Raw genomic sequence first — 19,158 nt, 5'->3', positions numbered from 1 at the left:
AAGGCAGAAGCAACAAGCAAAGTTAGTGAAGGTAGAAGTAGAAATCAGGCATGGTGAAGGAAGAAGTAGCTTGAAAAATTGGTGAAGGTAGAAGAATCATGCAAACCTAGTGAAGGAAGAAGTAGGAAGTAGAGTTGGTGATGGAAAAAGAAACTAACAAACTTGGTGAAGGAAGAATTAGCAAGAAAAGTTGGTGAAGGAATGAGTAGTAAGAAGACCGAGTGAAGGTAGTAGCATCTCATAGGATTGGTGAAGGTAGAGGTAGAAAGAAAAGCTAATGAAAGAAAAATCAACAAGAATACCTAGTGAAGGAAAAAATAGCTAACACACTTGCTGAAGGAAGAAGAAATAAGTATATTTGGGGAAGGAAGAATAAATAACCAGACACGGTGAAGGAAAAAGTAGCTAACATTCCTGGTGAAGGAAGCAACAACAAGTAGATTTAGTGAAGTAGGTTGGTGCCTACAGATATTTTTAATATTGGGGATTGGCGTCTCTTGTATGGTTGTGCCTACAAATTTTTCAACTTAGGGGATTGGTGTCTCCTATAGTTTGGTTCCTACAAATATTACAATAGATGGGATTGATATCTCTTATATATATGTTGGTTCTCACAAACCTTGCAACACAAGGGATTAGTGTCTCTAGTTGGTCGATGCCTAAAAATATTAAAATTGAGGGGATTTGTGTCTCTTGTAGGTTGGTTTCTTTAAATCTTGTAGCAAAGGGTATCAATGTCTCCTATATGTTGGTGCCTACAAATCTTGCAGAATGGGGGATTGGTGTCTCATGTAGGTTTGTGCCTACAAAGTTTGTATTGGTAGGTTGGTACCTACAAAGATTTCTTATAAATAATTTTTCATTTATATATTTCGTTTCATGTGTAACTTTGATTAGTTATGGTTCATGAATGTTTAAATAAGAAAGAAATTATCTTATTCTGATTCACCCCACCTCTTAGTATATGTGTGAATCCAAAAAACTTGAATGTATAAAGTGAAATAAACTAACAATTCAATGTGTAGTCATATACTATATTATATATACATAAAATTGGAGAAAGGAAAGATGATTTCCTTATTATAAGATTAACATCAACACATAGTATAGAATACACATGTAACTCATTGTTGGAACTATACAAAACTATCCTCTAGGTCCCTCCACCCTAGGCCATTGAAGGTCTCCACTAATAATCTTCCACTCAATGAGAGAGATAAGGGCTCAAGTCAAGGTCAACAAGAATATTGAGAGAAAAGGGTTTATTGGTTAGGAGAGTGGTTAAAAGCATAGGGAGTGTAAACTAGGATCAATATATTTTTACCACTTAAAGTTACTTTATAAACCCATGAATGTGATCCTCTTCCACCCTAGGTATGAATTTATACTCCAAATAAATGGTTAAGGATGTTGGGGTATGAGTTAGAGAAGGTGGATTTTGGTCAAACCCATAAACCTCACCCCAAAAATGTGTTATTAGGTATGCATTTAATTTTTTTTTTAGTAAATTTTGAAGTCATACAAAATTTTATTTTGAGAGATTTTCACATATGAACATTCTACTTTTGAGGGAGTCACAGACATACACACAATGGCACCATAATAAGTGTGTATGTAAACTCAAAACTTGTTTTATTTAAAGAGTTCATTGAGGAAAAGAATTTTTCATCGAGAAAAGAGATATGATGTCTAGGTCAATAAATTCATCTTGAGGAAAGTGTGGGAAAAGATGTTATTACAATGGATTAAACTAATAGGAAATCTTTGTGAACTTCTTCTACAAATATTTTTTTCAATTTCTCTATTTGTTCAAGAAGTTTGGCCAATTCCATAAAAGGAACCAACACTTTCAAACTTGAGAGTACAATGGTTTGGTCAAGGATCATTTCTAAAGTTATTTTCACTGAAGGGATTTATAATTTTGACTCTTTGATGAGTGTCATGTTTTTCTCCTTGATTAATATTTTTGGTAACCCATTTTGGAGTTTGGGTTTCATGGCTTTGAGAAGGAATAGTTGCTTCCTTTTCTATTTGTGTTCTATTCCTTCTCCCTTATTCTCCTCCTCATTTTATCTTGAGATGGAACCTCACCATTCATTCTAATTATGACATCTACATCAATGATTTCGTTGTTGATTTTCTTCATTTGATTTTCATTGATATTGAAATTTTTTGTTTAAACGTTGTAAACATTTTATACCTAGTTTGAAGGAGCTGTTGAAAGTGGTTTTTGTAAAATTTGAAGATATGAAGCTGGTAATGGTTGAAATATTTGATTTGGTAGCTTTGTTGTTGTTATTATTGGACTTTATAAGAATATGATTGTTAGAATACAAAATTAAATTTTGTTAAGGATTATTTAAAAATATTCCCTATGTATACATGTTTTTTTCATTGGAAAATAGATCTTCAAAAAACCTTTGGGCACTTCCCCTCATTATGAGTATGGTACTCAATATAAATTAAGTTGTGAGGATGGTACTTGTAATGCTCCATCCCACTCCCTAGCTTCTTCTAGGCCGAATGGGAGGTGTTACTTTCAATTAACCCAACCTCCATTGTTTCATCATGGAAATGGGGTTCCAAAATTTTTTCTCACCCAAAGTGTGCAAAACTCACTTTAACACCATTGTGTTCAAATCATCGAGATTTTTCCAATGATATAAACTTTACCCCGATCCAACTTATGGATCAAAAGTTATAACCACTTGAATTATCACCTTAAAACCTTGCCACATAGGCAAGAAGGTGCCACATGGAACTTGAGTGACACCTACATGGCACCCATGTGGCAACCACGCCTCACTTAGGTGGTTCTAAGTCAATTTGGTGCCAACATGACGATGGATCAACTGAAGTGGCATTTTTCGTGTCACCTTGCTCACGAGCCCACAAGTCTGGCACTTGTCACAAAAACACACTAATTCACATTATATCTAGCTCCTTGGGAATTCGATTTTTCCATAAACACACACTTGAGAAAATTCCTATACCTTTGGACTAGTCATACTAGCTCCTTACCATGAGTACATCAGGACTTGACCCACATCTAGATCTTCCATTCCCATTTCCTTGCACTCACCCTAGATGTTCCATAAATCCAGACTATCTGGTTTAAGTCTGGTCCCACACCATATTTTGTTGTGAGGGCCCCACCCCAAAATTCTATTGAAACCCTAATTGTGATGGACACCAACCTTGAACACCACAATGAACTAACCCCGAAGGACCCCAGACTAGATGTGCCTTATATGGTCCATTTAACTCCTACATTGAACTCAGTTTGGCCCATATGAAATACAATTTTGCTTAGACTTAAAACTCACCTTTTTCCTCGAACGTCTGGACTCCCAAATGACCAGACCAAAATGACTTTTTTGGGTCTTTCCTGAGTGTTTCAAGGTTTTAACTAAGCTTCCCTTGAGGGCCTAGTTCAGCTCGAAAACATGCACAATCACAAAAATTATATCCTTAAATCGAGCAAAAAGCTAAAGTGTTGGCTATTAGTAGAATGTACTAATAGAGGTGTGAGCCAACTATCAACATATTTTATACTAAACCAATCCATCGCTAGATCAATACTAGGTTCCTTCGGTCTACATATATGTATATATTCCTATTCCTTTAATCACTATATGATTAAGGAATATAGAAATCAACCAAGCATTATAGAGATCCATGTTAAATCATAACAAGCCTCATACAACTCTTTAATAATAATACTATTTAATTCTCAAACATAGAGATCCTCTAATAGTTATAGTAGTTAAACCAAGGAATTTCACACAAACCATAACAATTCAATTAAGTTCTTAAAAATCATCAGAGATCATGCAAATAGCTAAGAATATATCAACAGTTACAAGAATCTACAAGTTCCTCCTATCCTGAGCACAATTATGCTACGCATCTCATTACAAACACATACATTAACACTCATTCTATCATTAACAATGTTGATACACTCTTAGGTGTGTAACAACAACATTTATCATTCAAGTACAACATATATACATAGAGGTACACAGAAACAACTTATATTATCAATTAAATGATTACAAATTGAGAGAGGGACTTCAACTCTCCTCCCAACCATAGGCCAACTGCACTATTGTTCTTTCTTGTAGTTAACCACCCCTAAGCCAGATTCAGATTATGAGGAGTGAAGTGCTTAAGGAAAATTCAAACCATTCATTCACAGTGCCTCCACCTGCAATCCAACAGGAGTCCATAGAACACAGTGTATCCACCCAAACAATCACTTGCAGGAATCTAGAGTACATAGTGCCTCCACCTGCAATCTGACAGGAGTCTAGACCACATAGTGTCTCCACCCAACATTCACTTACAGGAATCCAAAGCCCATGGTTTCTCCACCTAATTCATGCTACACGTATCCATATCAAATAGTTCCTCCACTTGCAATCCAACAGTAATCCAAAGCACAACATGCCTCCACCTGATAGCTTTCACAGGAATCCAGATTCCACCTTCAAGGTCCCCACTTGTGAAAACACCAAGAGAATTCATAGAGTACCCAGTGTCTCCACTTGCTAAGTAGGAGTCCAGAGTCCAATGTTTCTCTACCTTCTCGACACCACACTTCAACTTGATCTCCCACTGAGTTATTCCGGTGGTTCTCATTCATTCTTGCTACATATTCTTTGTTGTTGTTGTGTTATCTCACACTTGAATCTTTCATGCCTTCTTCAATGTGCCTGCTGATACCATACCCAAAACTCTTCTTGTTCGAGTGCTCTTATTTTTAGAGAGTGTTTATCTTGTCTTCCTTCTTGTTCTCTCTGTAAGGCTCTTCTCTATTTGTTGAGCATCTCCTGTTATCCATATTTTATGTTGCATGTTGACCAACCCCAACATGTCTCATGAGAGTGGCCCGTAGCTGACTCTTGCCCATAACATTTTTAATGCATGTATCGACTTTTCCTTTAATTCTTTTTTTGCTTGAGCAAGAGTCGAACCTTCATAATCATTAAATCAGAAAATTATTTACATAGCGTACAACTACCCATGAGGAAACATGGGTCTCTGACCAGCACTACAATCAAGAGAAAAAGGGTCACGTGTTAAGTGAAAGACTTCCCATAACCCTGCACACCCCAAAAAGGCACCTAATATCTAGACACCCAAATGAAACTTTAAAAATACCCACAAACTGGAATGTATGACTCCCGCCAAAACCGTTTGGAACATCAAAAAGCGTGCTTGATCCTGACCGTTGTTTCATCCAAATCGATCCAACGGCGAAGAAAATATCGCACCTCCTAGACTTCTGTCCTTTAACCTTGTGGCCCCACTGACCTGCACGACAGATCACAGCCGTTGATTCATCTGGCCAGATCCTACGGTGGAGGAACATATCGCTCTCGACAAAATGGTTGTTGTTTAATGCACGATGAGGGTGGTAAATAAAACCACCCCATCGCCACGTGTCGATTGGGGAGTGTGATCGCTGCCAAAAAATAAATACCACTTCCCGCTAGGGAGGCCTCCGATATACCGGAAACCACTCCTCAAGCTGAATGCCTCCCTTAGACGGCGTAAAAGGAATGTAACGGTTTCCGTTTGACACCGTATTTCGGTCGTAGCCACTGTCGCTGTTGCCGCCAATACTGACCGTTGATTTACAAGATTTCATCGGATGGTTGAAATGTAATATCGCATAGCCAAAGTGATCACTCTTTATCGTGCGATGAGGGTGGTTTTCCAACCCAGTCCTCATCCACGTGTCAAGAGCTGATAGGAATCGCTGCCCGAAGATTAAAACAACTTTCTGAAGGAAAGCGGTGCGATCGCACGAAAACCGCTTTGGAGGTGGTTTAGTGACCTGCTCCCGAAACTTATGAAAAAAATCCCGTTGAATATTAATCCCAACTTCATCTCTGCTGAAAGATAAAACCCTGCTTCTGATTCCGAGGCTGTGCAGGGAATAAATTCCCCCATCGTGAAATTTGACGGTTGTGCAAAAAATCGCCTCGCTCGAGTTATCCATACTGTACTGTGCACAAAGGTTGATTTTCCTATCCTCCCTCTGCTACTTGTGGGAAGAAGTATGGGAACACTGCAACTTCTCTAAAAACACTTTCCCTATCAAAGATGTGTGATCATCAAAAAACCTCTCAGGCAGCGGTGTTTCTTTCCAAGACCCTAAAAAACGCTGATTCCGGCTACCGGTGACATCCCTACCAAGGTTGTTTGTCTTTCTGGCCTGCACATGCATTCCCTGTAGATCAGTGCTAACACTCTTACTCCTACTCAGGTGTCTATCACTCTTCGGTGATCGACCCTTCTTCAAGGACCTGTAAGCTTGATGCTGAAAACACATGCGAAGGCCTCAAAATTAAGGGCTTGCTTCCAGGGCTCTATGTTTGAAGACTCTAATGTCTTCCTCCTCTTGTTCACTGCAAAGAGTTTTTAATCTTCTTTGTCTCAACTCTTGCCATCCTATCAAAACATTGACATCTGTATTGTTGACCCCCTGATTGGCTAACAGGTCAGCCAACTTGTTGGCCTTTCTACGAACATGTTGGAAGCTGACCGTGCACAAGTTATGTATATGATTTTGAATTCTCTGGAAAACCCTGATTAACTTCCAGTGTTTGGAGACTTTCTCCGGCACTGATCCATTACTAATTCTTTTCACTGAGTTAATAACTATCTCTGAATCTGCTTCCACTATCACATTGCAGCGATTCTCTTGACTTGGAACATCAAGGCATTTCTCCAAAGCCATGAGTTCAACCATGTTATTGGTAGTTGTACCGAGATGACAATGGAAAATGAAGATAATACTTCCTTTGGCATCCCTTAGTACTCCCCCATACCCAGCCATTCCTGGATTTCCTTTCTCCGCCCCATCAATGTTGAATTTTAGATATCCATTAGGGGGAGGATGCCAGAAATCCAGCTCCTTGTCCCTTACTAAAACCTTTCTGTTGAGACTTTGAGGAGTAATATCCTGCATCCCTAATAATTTGAGAATATTACTTTCCAGATCCGAGGGAGGATTACTATGGTGGTTGCAAACTGTGGAGCCCACAGTCTCCTTAAGTTGTTTCAAAATCTTCTCAAACAGTAGATGTGGGGGATTTTTCTCCTCCTTGAATATTCTTTTATTCCTCTCCTTCCATACGTTCCATATAATAAAGCTTGGTGTAAGGGTCCATGTTGCGTTGAGAATTTCATGCTCTGAGAAATTTCCCCTCCAACTAATGAGGGTCTTGAAGATGCTTCCTCTGTCCCTGTCAGTTTGTTGATAAATTTTAGCAAAAATGTCCCATAGCCAGAAGGTGTAATAGCAGTTTTTAAGAAGATGTTCCATCGTTTCTTCTTTCTCTCCACAGAGAGGGCATCTGGAAGGCCCTAAAAAACCTCTCTTCCTAATGTTGTCCCAAGTCAGAATTTTCCTGTGGTAAACCAACCACATGAAGAGTTTGATTTTCATCCATCCCTGGTGCCTCCGAGGTTTTTGCCATATTTTATCTAGAACCTGGGGTTCAGCCCCAGGAGAATGCCTTTGGCTTCTTTGAGATTAAAGGTGCCCTCTTGATTCTTGCCCCATCTTAGTTGGTCTTGCCCTTCAGAAACTAATACCTTTGTTCCACCATTTTTTTTAGTTCCTCTGCTTTACTTTTCAATAGGATATTATTTCTGCAATCAATATTCTTCCAGATTCTCCATTTCCCCATAGGTTGAGTGTTATCCCAGAAGTCCATGACTTTAATTAAGTCTTGAGAATCTATCTCCTGTTTAAGCTCGAGGAAGTTCTCTTTTATCAGTATTGGTTCCTACTGCCATTTATCTTCCCAAAAGAGGGCTTGATTCCCCTCTATGATTTCCCAGAAACTATTTTCTTGAACTAATTTTCTATTTTCCCAGGCTTTGTTCCAGATGTGTGATCCCTTAATGTTCCCTGACATTCTTATGAGATCGTTAGTTTGCCAGGACATTGCATATTTTTCTTTCCAGATATTAGCCCATAGAGTCTCTGGATTATGAACTCAGTGCCACCAAAGTTTGGCCCCTAAAGCCTTGCTGAGTATTTCCTGATCGTCCAAACCAAGCCCTTCATGGTCTTTAGGTCTACAAAGTTTCTTCCAAGCCACTAAAGCCCATTTCTTCTTATTCTCCTCCTTTCCCCAAATGAAGTTTCTTTGTATATTTCTCAGTTGCTGAAGGACACCTTTCGGAGCTGGGAGGGTAGATAACATAAAAATAGGGATGGCTTGCAGAACAGCTTTAGTGAGAACCAACTTGCTTGCAAGATTTAGAGATCTGAAGGTCCATTTGCTGACTTTGTCCTGCAACTTATTCATTAAGGGTTCCCAAATGCTTTTGAGCAATGGTTTATCTGTAAGAGGGATCCCCAAATATTTTGAGGGAAGGGAATCCCTTTGAAAACACAAAACTCTGGAAATATTCCTTTGGATTGCCAAATTGGTGTTAAAGAAAAAGATTTTTGATTTAGAAAGGTTTACTTCCATATCTGTGGCCATGGCAAAAGGGTTCAGAATTTGTTTATATGTTGTTGCTTCTTTGACAGTAGGGATTCCTTGAAGCATTGTGTCATCTACAAATTGTTGATGAGTAAGAGCTTGACCATTCTCAGAAAGTAGAAGGCCTTTAATCCTGCTTGCAACTTTAGCTTGCTTGATGGCCCTGCCAAGTAATTCCATCATAAGAATTAAAATAAAAGGAGAGAGTGGGTCTCCCTGCCTAAGGCCTCTGGAAGGACTAAAAACCTCAGAGGGAGAGCCATTTACCAAAATAGAGAAGCTGGAGGAGGTGACTAGGGCCATTACCCATATGATCCATTTATGATCAAAACCAAAAGCACTAAGCACCCTTCTCATATAGATCCAGTTAATTTTGTCATAAGCTTTGGCTATATCTAATTGCATGATCATACCGACCTTCTTTTTTCTTTTTAGTGAGTGAACTACCTCATGAGCTTGTATGATGTTGTCTAAAATTTGTCTACCTTCCACATACCATGATTGTTCCCCTGAAACTAGGGTGGGAAGCAAAGGCTTAAGTCTATTTGCCACTACTTTGGATATAATTTTGTAGACCACATTGCACAGAGCGATGGGTTTGAACTTATCCGGAGTTTGAGCATCCTCCTACTTAGGGATAAGGGAGATAAAGGAGGTATTCAACACTTTCAAGATGGTACTGTTCACTCTGTAATCGTCCACCACCTTCAAGATATGCTGTTTAACAATACTCCAGCATGCCTTGAAAAAGTCCACATTGAACCCATCTGGGTCTGGTGCTTTTCCATTCTGCATTTCTTTGAGGATATCGTCTACCTATTTTTCAGAAACTGGTCTATTTAGATTGAAATTATCCTCTCGGATACCATCTTTGGTATGTTTTTAGTTACCTCCCGAATAAACTGTTCTTTGTACAAATTATTTTCCTGAGTAATGCTTCTGAAGTGCTGAACTAACTCCACTTCGATATTCTCATGGGATATGAGAATATCCCCTTCTTTGTTTTTGATTGAAGCTATTCTGTTATGCATTATATTTTCCATAGTGGACCTGTGGAAAAACATCGTATTCCACTCCCCTTCCTTTAGCCATTGGACTCTAGATTTTTGTTTCCAGAAGACTTCTTCCTGCTTGCATAGATTGTCCCACTTGTGCTGATATTTATCCACTTGATTTCTTTTGTCTTTATCAAATCCTTCCTTGTTTAGAGCCTGATTGAGTTCCTTCATTTTATTTTCAATTGCTTTTTTCTCTACAGAAATATTACCAAATTCATTTCTATTCCACTCTTTTAGTTTGAGTTTGATATGCTTTAATATCTTATGCAGAAGAAACATTCTTGTTCCTTGAATCTGTAAGTCTTCTGTCCACCAATTTTTGATATTGTTGAAGAAATATGGGTGGGAGAGCCAGATGCTTTCAAACTTGAATGGTCTGTTTCTGAGAATGTCCATACCTTTGATCTCCATTTGGACCGTCCAGTGGTTTGAACCTCCAAAGGGGAGAACTTCAGCTATTATTTCCTTATTTTCCAGCATCAGATTCTCTGAGATCAGGAATTTGTCTAACTTAGAGGCTACTTGGGCTGCGCCCCCTCTTTTATTATTCCAAGTAAAGAGGCCAGTATTCATTTCAGCTTCTACTAGGTTCATCTTGTCTATAAAGGTTTGAAATTCCAATGAATCTTTACTGAGGATTCTCATTCCTCCTTTTTCCTCAGAAAGAGATTTGATCATATTGAATTCCCCTCCCATGATCCAAGGTATTCCTATATGTCTGCCCTTGAGATCCTCCAGTGAATCTAGGAACTTGAGTTTATCATCTATTCTTTGAGGACCATAAACATTGGTTACTAGATAGTAGTGTCTGTCTCCTTCCGGTTGAATGATAACTGATATATAATTCCTAGTAGCCTCGGCATCTATAACACTTAATTTGTGAGGGTTCCAAAGAGTAAGGATTCCTCCCGCAGTATCCTTTGCTTTGACTTCTAGAAACTCATATCTACTGAGCCATTTACTGTGGATTTGTCTGATTTTTTGAATGGAAATTTTTGTTTCTTGGATAAAGATAATGTCCAAAATTTCTTGTTTCATTCTATTACTGAGTATTATTTGCTTTCTTTTACTTCCTAGACCTCTAATATTCCAAGAAATAAACTTCATAATTAAAGATTTGTGAAGGAGTAGCTGGCAATATCTTTCATCTTACCTTAATCTATCATTAGCTTGCCACACTCCATCAAGAGTTCATTCTGCTTTTTCCTGCCTCTTTTCTTACCTGGGTTTCTTGTCGCTAGTCCCGGGGTTACTTTTAGCGCCTTCACTCCTCTGTTTTCCTATTTATCTGTATTTTTTCCTTTTCCCAACGCATTGGATTGTGTTTTCCATAGAAACAACTGTTGTATTTTATGAAGTTCTTCTTGGGGTACCGAATCCACTCCTCCCGTGGTACCCTGGAACAAGAACCCTTCCAGATCTAGGTTTTCTTTGTCTAGTATCTCCTGTAACTCATGGTATTCCAGGTCCATCTCACTCGGATTCATATCCTGATCCGTCTCAAGTTCTGATTCACTCATAATGGTTTCTGTCTGGTACTCTGTTTTCTGATTTTGGTCACATTCATCTTCTATTCTCTTTTCTCTAGCCTTTCCTTCTGTTACTTGATCTTCCTTTGAGGTTTCTTCATCTTCCTCTAGAACTTGGAACTTGTTTTGGCTACCTTTAAGTCCTTCATCTTGATGTTTATTTGTTCCTTTCTTTCTTCCTTTTCCTCGATAGATCACTTTCAGAAAGCTGTCCGTTTCCTTCATTGTATTTGTTTTGGTGTTATTTCCTGCTTTCCCTTGTGGACAGTCTCTAAATAGATGCCCGTGCTCATGACATCTATGGCATCTGAAGGGAATATGCTCGTAGTCTACTGTTTGCACCCAATCTTCATCCAAGACTTCCAGGATTACTTCATCTGGTAAGGCCCTTGATAGATCCATTTCCACGCATATTCTTGCAAATGATGTGTATTTCCCTCTTCTTGTGGCTTCAGAAATTTTAACAAAGCAACCTAATTTATTGCCTATGGCCATTAACGATTCATTTTGCTAGTAATCAAGAGGTAAGGAATAAAGTCTTACCCAGACCGGTACAGAGGTAAAAGTTTCCCGTTCCGGGACAAAATTCATAATCCATGGTCTCATGTAGAGTCCAGCTGCCACAAAGAAGTAGGGTCCACCTTCGAAGACTTTGTCCTTATCTTCAATATTCGTGAACACCACCGTAAAGAAACCCTTTCACCCAAGATGAAGGTCTATGCTCCCTTTAGGTTTCCAATGATATTTGATCCAAGTCTGTAAAGCTTTTTCAGTGGGCCATAGTCCCATGAACTTACATATAATAGCATATGTCCACATGTGATCCATGTATGCCTGCAGGGCAGGATCATTTAAAACAACTCTTGGAGTGATCTCAACTTTGGGTTTGCAGGGTCCTTTTGTTTCTTGTCTTTAGTGTCCTGTTTTTTGTCTTCTCCCTCCTTTTCCTTTGTGCCGTTGATTCCCTCGATGTTGCCTCCTGCTCTCTCCTCTTCCATGGTTTTTTTTCCTTCTCCCGAAGTTCCTTTAGTGCTTTCTATAGGTTTATTACCTCTGCTAGCCATGACTTCCTTGAAGGAGGGAGATTCTCTCCCTCCTCTGCGGCCCTCCATGAGGAGCGTTGCTTGCAACTCGCAAAAACCCTAGACGTCCGCAATCACTGTTCCTGCAACTCGCCTCCCCTCAACCAGTCACATCTTCCTTATCTTTCACTTTGCCTTTAATTCATTAGGGAGATAAATGACCAATTAAATGCCACTTCTAAGCTTGGTTATTTCCCAAGCAGCTTCTCCTCCCAAAACTCTAAATATGTGTCTTCTCTTTGAGTCAGTTATTTTTTTTTATATTCATAATTATTTAAAATTGTACATAAAAATATTTACAAGAGGCATAATCCAAAAGGGTTGTTAGATACTTAATGTATGGTGGGTGGTGTAAACTAAGTGCACCTAATTTGATAGAAACATTGAATGAGGCCCACAAATATCAAGAGTGTCACTGAGACAATTAGCTTAGGGAATTGAATCCAAAACCTTTTGCTTGTAATTCACAATAACTTTTGATTTTTTTAAAGAAGGTTAAAATGGTCACATCCAAAGTTAAATTTTTTTATTTTAAAAGAAACTTTTTAAACTTATTTCATTCATATATATATATATATATATGAATATATATATATATATATATATATATATATATATATATATATATATATATCTATGAATTAGTCAAAGAACTTCCCATGTATGTAATGTTAATGGAAAATCCTATGTTATATGAATTAGGAATATCCTAGAGGTTAAAAGAGCATGGGACATTGTTAGTGGAACATAATAGATACCTAGAGATATAATGGTAATGTCTGGTACAAGAGTGTTCATAAAAAATGGGAATGGTTTCCAACATTTCTAGTAAGATAAGTTTGATTCAATGTTTCAAGTATAATTGTATTTAATATTCTTTTGTTAATGTTTTGAATCACACATAGGTTTATCATTTATTTATCTTAATGAAGAACTCAAATGTGGTTTGAAACATCAATAAAAGAATGTCTAACATAACTAGAACTAAAACATTACAATAAAACAAAGTGGGAGTGTTAAGGCCACTCTTATAAAGGAAAAAATCATAACTAATCTAGAATATCTAATCTTTAAGAGTGCAAAGTAAAATTGAAATACAATGTTATGGAAGAGGTTAAAAGGAAAAGAGAGAACAATCAACCCTTGATAAGAAGCATATGGGAGAATTAGTAGCCATTTTTTTTGTTATTGTTATAAGAAATTAGACCACACATTTGATATGTGATACGTGGGACAACTGAAGTTATTGTACTTAACCCTCTAGTGTGTCCAATGTCCTCTATTTGATGGAACTATTTATATAATTCGAGGAAAGGTGAGGATAATCAATTCACCTAAATTAAATTATTGAGTGATTAGTTTATTAAAATTAGTAATAACAAACTTGATTTAATCACTATTGTGCTTAGCAATTTTCTGAAGTCCTTTAAAATGATTATTACAAGTCTTGGGTCATTGCCTAGAGTTAAAGAGTTGACCTTTGACGAACTATTTACTACATGTTCGGAACAAAGGAAACTACTTGATAGTAATAATTGAAGTTTTGATCATGTATTTGTAGTGAAGAAAAAACGAAAGGGTAATTAGAACCTTGGTTAGTGAAGTGATAAAAGTGGAGGTTAAAAATGATGCACTATAAAGAAAGAAGACTCTAAAATGTTGGAAAATGTAACTAGGTTTGATCTTCATAATTTTTGTATTTATGTCATTGTATATTTTATGTAAAATAAAAAAGAAGAAAAAGAAAATTTGTTTTTCGAGCATGGGTTTAATGCTCAAATAATTTTTTTATTATTCTGAAGCATTTTCTTCATGTTCATTATTATTTGTATTGGTAAAAGTCAAAGGCTTATTTATAGTCTGGAAAAATATTTTTCGAATATGTAATTTGGGTCAAAATTTTCCTCTAGATGCCAAGTCGGCCCTGCCCCAAAAGACATGTCTATTCGACCCCCTCTGGATAGTATAAATAGAGGAAGAATTGAGCTCATTTGGACACACACAATTCACGTGCTTTGTTCTGAAATATCGCAAAAGGAAGTAGGGTTGAAGTCTGAAATTGAAAAGTAAATAAGGGTTTCTCTTAAGCTCATATTTGCGGAAGTTTTGCCTTGACACATCTCTTGTTGAAGGTTTGATTCTGATGTTATACATATTGTTTACCTATTGTTGTTGAGGGATTTGCTATGTGGAAGGAGGGCTTGACTTGACATCTTGAGAGTTGGAGTTTATCTATGGTCATGGGTCTTGGATATCTCACTTTGATATGATTCTATAAGAAGAGAAATTTTTTAGGTTTTCCCCTTGGAGAGGTTTTTCCCTGGCTTGGAGCTTATATCTTGTGTTCTTTGTATTCTTGTGATCTTCATGTTTTTGTATGTTTGGTAATTGTTTGATGAACAAGACATAATAAACATTAATAAGAAGCCAAAAACGTTCATAAGAAATTATCATGCAAACAGAAATCAACCCTTATCCATAACAACTTTGATTTCTCAAAATGGGATTAGAGCTAAGGTTGGTGGTTTGAAGATCACATTTATGTTGGCATCCTTGAAAATGACTTGTGGAAACCGTAACCCAAAGATACGATCCCGTGATCTGAACTGAATATTCACAAGTATTTAATAAGTTTGCATTGATGATGAATTTCAAAACTATGGATATCTGAATTTGGTTGTTCTCTGAGGAAGAAAAATTTGGGTTTGTGGCTCGCATATTTCCCTAAGACCCATATAAATTACAGTGGAATGTCCCATCTATGGTTCATATTTAATTATGGTTTTGTAGCTCATATTACTCAACGTGTATAACATCTCCATGGCTCTTTCTATTAAATTATTTCTCATTACATAACTCGGAAGTTCGTTACGTAGCTCAGTGGCTCATTACTTGACTTTGTGGTTCATATACATAATTTATATGGCTCACTTTCATCACAATGCTCACATATGGTTCTCTAGCACTCTTTGGCTTGCTCAATCTATGAATTGCATCTCTGTAGCACAAATATACCCTTTGGATCGTGTTAGTGTCCTATGTTATAGTAGTAAAAGCCAAGCTTAGTATTTTTTATTATTTTTTGGTCAATTTGTAAAATGTTGTTATGATCTCATAGAGATCAAGACTTAGTGTAAGTAGGATATACTAAAGTTTGATTGTTAAATAAAAATCAAGCTGTCAAAGTCTTAAAAGGTCTATTTTTAATAATTTTAGGAAATTTGTCATCCAAGTCATGATTGAAATATAGTAGTGGGTCGTTATTCTCTCATCATTCAATCAAATCAGTGGTGTCTTTTCAAATCATTTTCCAGGTCAAATCAAAGATTTCATCATAATATTATCACCACTAGTTGTTGGACCTTGGCGACCTCTAGGTTATAGAAGTTTATTTTTCTTGTTCCTTTTGTGTTTAATACCTCAAAAGTCATCTCAAAATGTTCAATAGGGTGCTCAACTAGTCAGTTTCATATCTATTCCTTCATCGTTGCGCTTTTCTACTGTGCTACTATTAAAGAATATAAGATATGAAGAAAATCAATGATTTTACACTTATTTTCATGAGTGGAGTTTCAAAGAGGGTTCATGATGTTGTAAACATCATCAACCAACTATTTTTCTTAGTCATAGATTTCAACACTTGGTCAAACCCATGCAAATGAAATTCATTGCGCTTTGTTGCCGCGCTTTTGTTGTAGGTGGTGATTTTCAAGAAGGGAGATTTGAAATTTGGAAAAATGTTTTCTGATAGGTATTTGAAGATTTATGGGTTGTATTCGACCTATTGACACATTCAGAAGTACGAGAGAATGGTCATAAGTATGTAAAGAATGAACTTGTTGCGTTTTGGCTGCAGGGGATTTGTTGTGTTTTTTAATGTTTTAGAAGTTAAATTCAAAATCGGTTTCTGACCAAATGGAAATGAATATTGAAAAACCAAAAGAGGTTTTGTAAAAAATGAGATAAATAAAAAAACATCCTTTAGTTTTGTAACAGGTGTCATATATTGGAAGATTTAAATGAATCTTTACAACTTATTTTTAGATTTCGTCGTTTCCTATTTTAGGCATGCTTTTTGGGCATGGATTATGAGGATCTGGAGAAAAATTTTCGAAAACGAGAGAGGTTTATCTCAAGAACAAGCTAATATATAAAAAAATATCTTTTTTTTTTACACAGGTGTTACAATTTTGGAATTACAAGTGTTACTTTGAGACTCATTTTTCACAATTTCGCCAAGCCAAATTTGTTGACAAAGTTCTAGAATTTTTTGAAATTCGATTTGGTGGACCTCCAAATTGGCATAATTGACTCCAAATTGATTTGGATGATGAAGTTGGAAGATTTTTCTACCCAATCCCATGATTTTCTCTTCAGTTCGCATATTTTATTTCGTAAAAAACTAGACCCTAAATAGTAGGATATGGGAAGATTTCCCAAATATTTTATTCCTAAAGCATTGTAACATCTTCCTATCTTTGGGAAAAAGATGGATTTTGACTTACTTAGTCCAGGGATGAGCTAATTGTATATATTTAGTGAAGTTTAGTGTGCAAAGGGTTTGTTGGTCAGGGTTTGATAGAGAAGACATTCAACATTGTACATTTTCATTATAAAGTTTCAGTGAATGACGAAGATTGAAGTCGACTTGTTGAGGGATTCATGTGCAAGTTTTCTATGGTGATGTTTATCTCCTATTTTTGTTTCATTATCTTATGTTATTTCCATGCTTAAATTTCATGTCTTGAATGTTTAGTTAAGCAAGAATTTATTTCAGAATTCACTTTTAAGTTCTCTGTTATAGCTAACTGAACATTTTAGTGTTTTTCCTCCATTGTAATATCTAAAATTCATCCTCAGCTAGATGCTTTAGATGTTATCAATTCCACTACTCCTCTACTCACCTCTCTACAATGAAATTTGACAAAGATTCCATAAGGATTTCATACCTTGCCCCTATCTAAGGATTCCTCATTTTCCCAATGGATTTTCCCTCTTCCCTGCCATCAAATTGTTAAGACTTATTCCTCTTTGATCTCAATACCTATCTTAAAAACTATGACAACCAGTTATCTAAGTGATTACATATTCATATAGAGAGAGCCCTCTATGAAGCTAGAAGGGATATATTCCAGTTTTAAAATGGTTTTTGGTTACCTTTGGGTTCCTCTACTCATCCTGGAGGAATTACGAAGTGCTATTTAGTGGCGCCATTTCTAGGGAGCAAAAGGTTCCATATTCCTTGGGAAAGAACCATCAAGTTTCAGATCTAATAACTGATGATCAAGAGTGATTAAACACAAGAAGTTGTGCATTTTTCATCGGGTAACTCCATTGCGAAAAAATCTAGAGTTCGGAACATTTATGGCGACTCCACTATCCAAGGAATTCAGAGCATAATTTCATATCCAGTTACCTAGTTAATCGAGATGACATGGTATGTTAAAATTCTTATTTCTATTGAAGGTTTTAAGGAATACTCGGAAAATTTTGATGATTATTAAATTGATGAAGTTTTTTCAAGGCTTTTGTTTATTTATTTAAAGTCATGCAAATGCAGCTCATAAGCTAAGATCAATTTTTTTAAAAATTTGCTGAAAATGTTGTGAAAGATATTGAGGTTTTAGAGGCCCAAATACAGTTCCATAATTTCCAAGATCATAGTCATTCCTTTAAAAACCTTATTCATAAAAAACAAAAGGAGGTGGTTCTACCTTTTGATATCAAGATTGAAGAACGTTTTGTTTTTGGGAATGGGTTTGATGACTCGTAGCTGAAACCATATGTTGGCAAAGAGAGCACATATGAATTGTCCAACCTTGACAATCAAATTGTAGAATGCATTGAGGATCAACAATCAAACTATGGCATCCATGCCTTTTATGATCCTATAGCTATCTATATGGAAGGAATTTTCAGCATCAATTTTCAGTTATGTTTCCAGTGTGAGGATCAAATGTATTATCAATTTCCTTTTCTCTTATATTGTCCAGTTTTTCTTATGTTCTAGCATGGTCAAAAAACCATACTTTCTAAGCAGCTACTTGATTGGCTTCTCTGGCATTTTTGTATCAATTGATTTCAGTAGTTCTTCAGCAGGTTAGAGTAGGAAATGGTGTGCCAATAATCTCATCACTATGAGCATGTTTTGTAGCAATTTTCAGTTTCAATTTTCAGCAATTTCAAATTTCAGTTTGCAACATGTACAATTATAGTGTACAGTTCAATTTGGATTTCAGTTTTTCTTCCCAGGCTTGCAAAGCAGGAACATGTTGCAGGATTGGGAGCATCCCAATGGATCAAGCTACTAGTCTACGATGTTGTTTGGCACCTCACAGGGAGGATGTCATCCCCATTGGAGCCAATGTTAGTGTCCTATGTTATAGTAGTCAAATCCAAGCTTAGTTTTTTTATTATTTTTTGGCAAATCTGTAAAATGTTTCTATGATATCATAGATATCAAGACTTAGTGTAAATAGGATATACTAAAGTCTGATTGGTAAATAAAAGTCAAGTTGTCAAAGTCTTAAAAGACCTAGTTTTAATAAGTTTAAGAAATGTGCCATCCCAGTCATGATGAAAGATAGTAGTGGGTCGTTATTCTCTCATTGTTCAAACTAGTCGGTGGTGTATTTTCAAGTCAGTTTCCAAGTCAAATCAAAGATTTCATCATAATATTATCACCACAAGTTGTTGTTGCGCTTCTCCTTTGAGGTGCGCTTTCATAGTTGCTATGGTTTCTTGCACCTTGATGACCTCTAGGTTCTATAAGTTTTTTTTTTCTTGTTCATTTGTATTTAATACCTCAAAATTCATCTCAAAATTTTCAAGAGGGCACTCAGCTAGTTAGTTTCATATCTATTCCTTCACCATTGCGCTACTATCAAAGAATATAAGGTATGAAGAAAATCAATGATTTTTCATTTATTTTCATAAGTGGAGTTTCAAAGAGGGTTCATGAGGTTGTAAACATAAT

General features: G+C 36.5%; 1 protein-coding gene across 1 annotated transcript; it reads right to left on the bottom strand.

Moving 5' to 3' along the window:
* Positions 1-6,358: 6,358 nt before the first annotated feature.
* LOC149232966 (uncharacterized) lies at positions 6,359-6,850 on the bottom strand. The gene has a single exon (XM_089382058.1). The coding sequence runs from the start codon at positions 6,848-6,850 to the stop codon at positions 6,359-6,361; it is 492 nt and encodes a 163-aa protein (XP_089238184.1).
* Positions 6,851-19,158: the final 12,308 nt, after the last annotated feature.

This window comes from Pinus tabuliformis, chromosome J (assembly GCF_031772625.1).
Source record: "Pinus tabuliformis cultivar Carrire ecotype Pingquan chromosome J, CPIR1, whole genome shotgun sequence".
NCBI lineage: Eukaryota > Viridiplantae > Streptophyta > Pinopsida > Pinales > Pinaceae > Pinus > Pinus tabuliformis.
The sequence above is the reverse complement of the archived record's forward strand: the minus strand, read 5'-3'. Positions and strand labels throughout refer to the sequence as shown.

Bases quoted from the DNA above. Each gene is read 5' to 3' on its own strand.
- LOC149232966 (XM_089382058.1), bottom strand. From the start codon at position 6,850: ATGGCTGGGTATGGGGGAGTACTAAGGGATGCCAAAGGAAGTATTATC.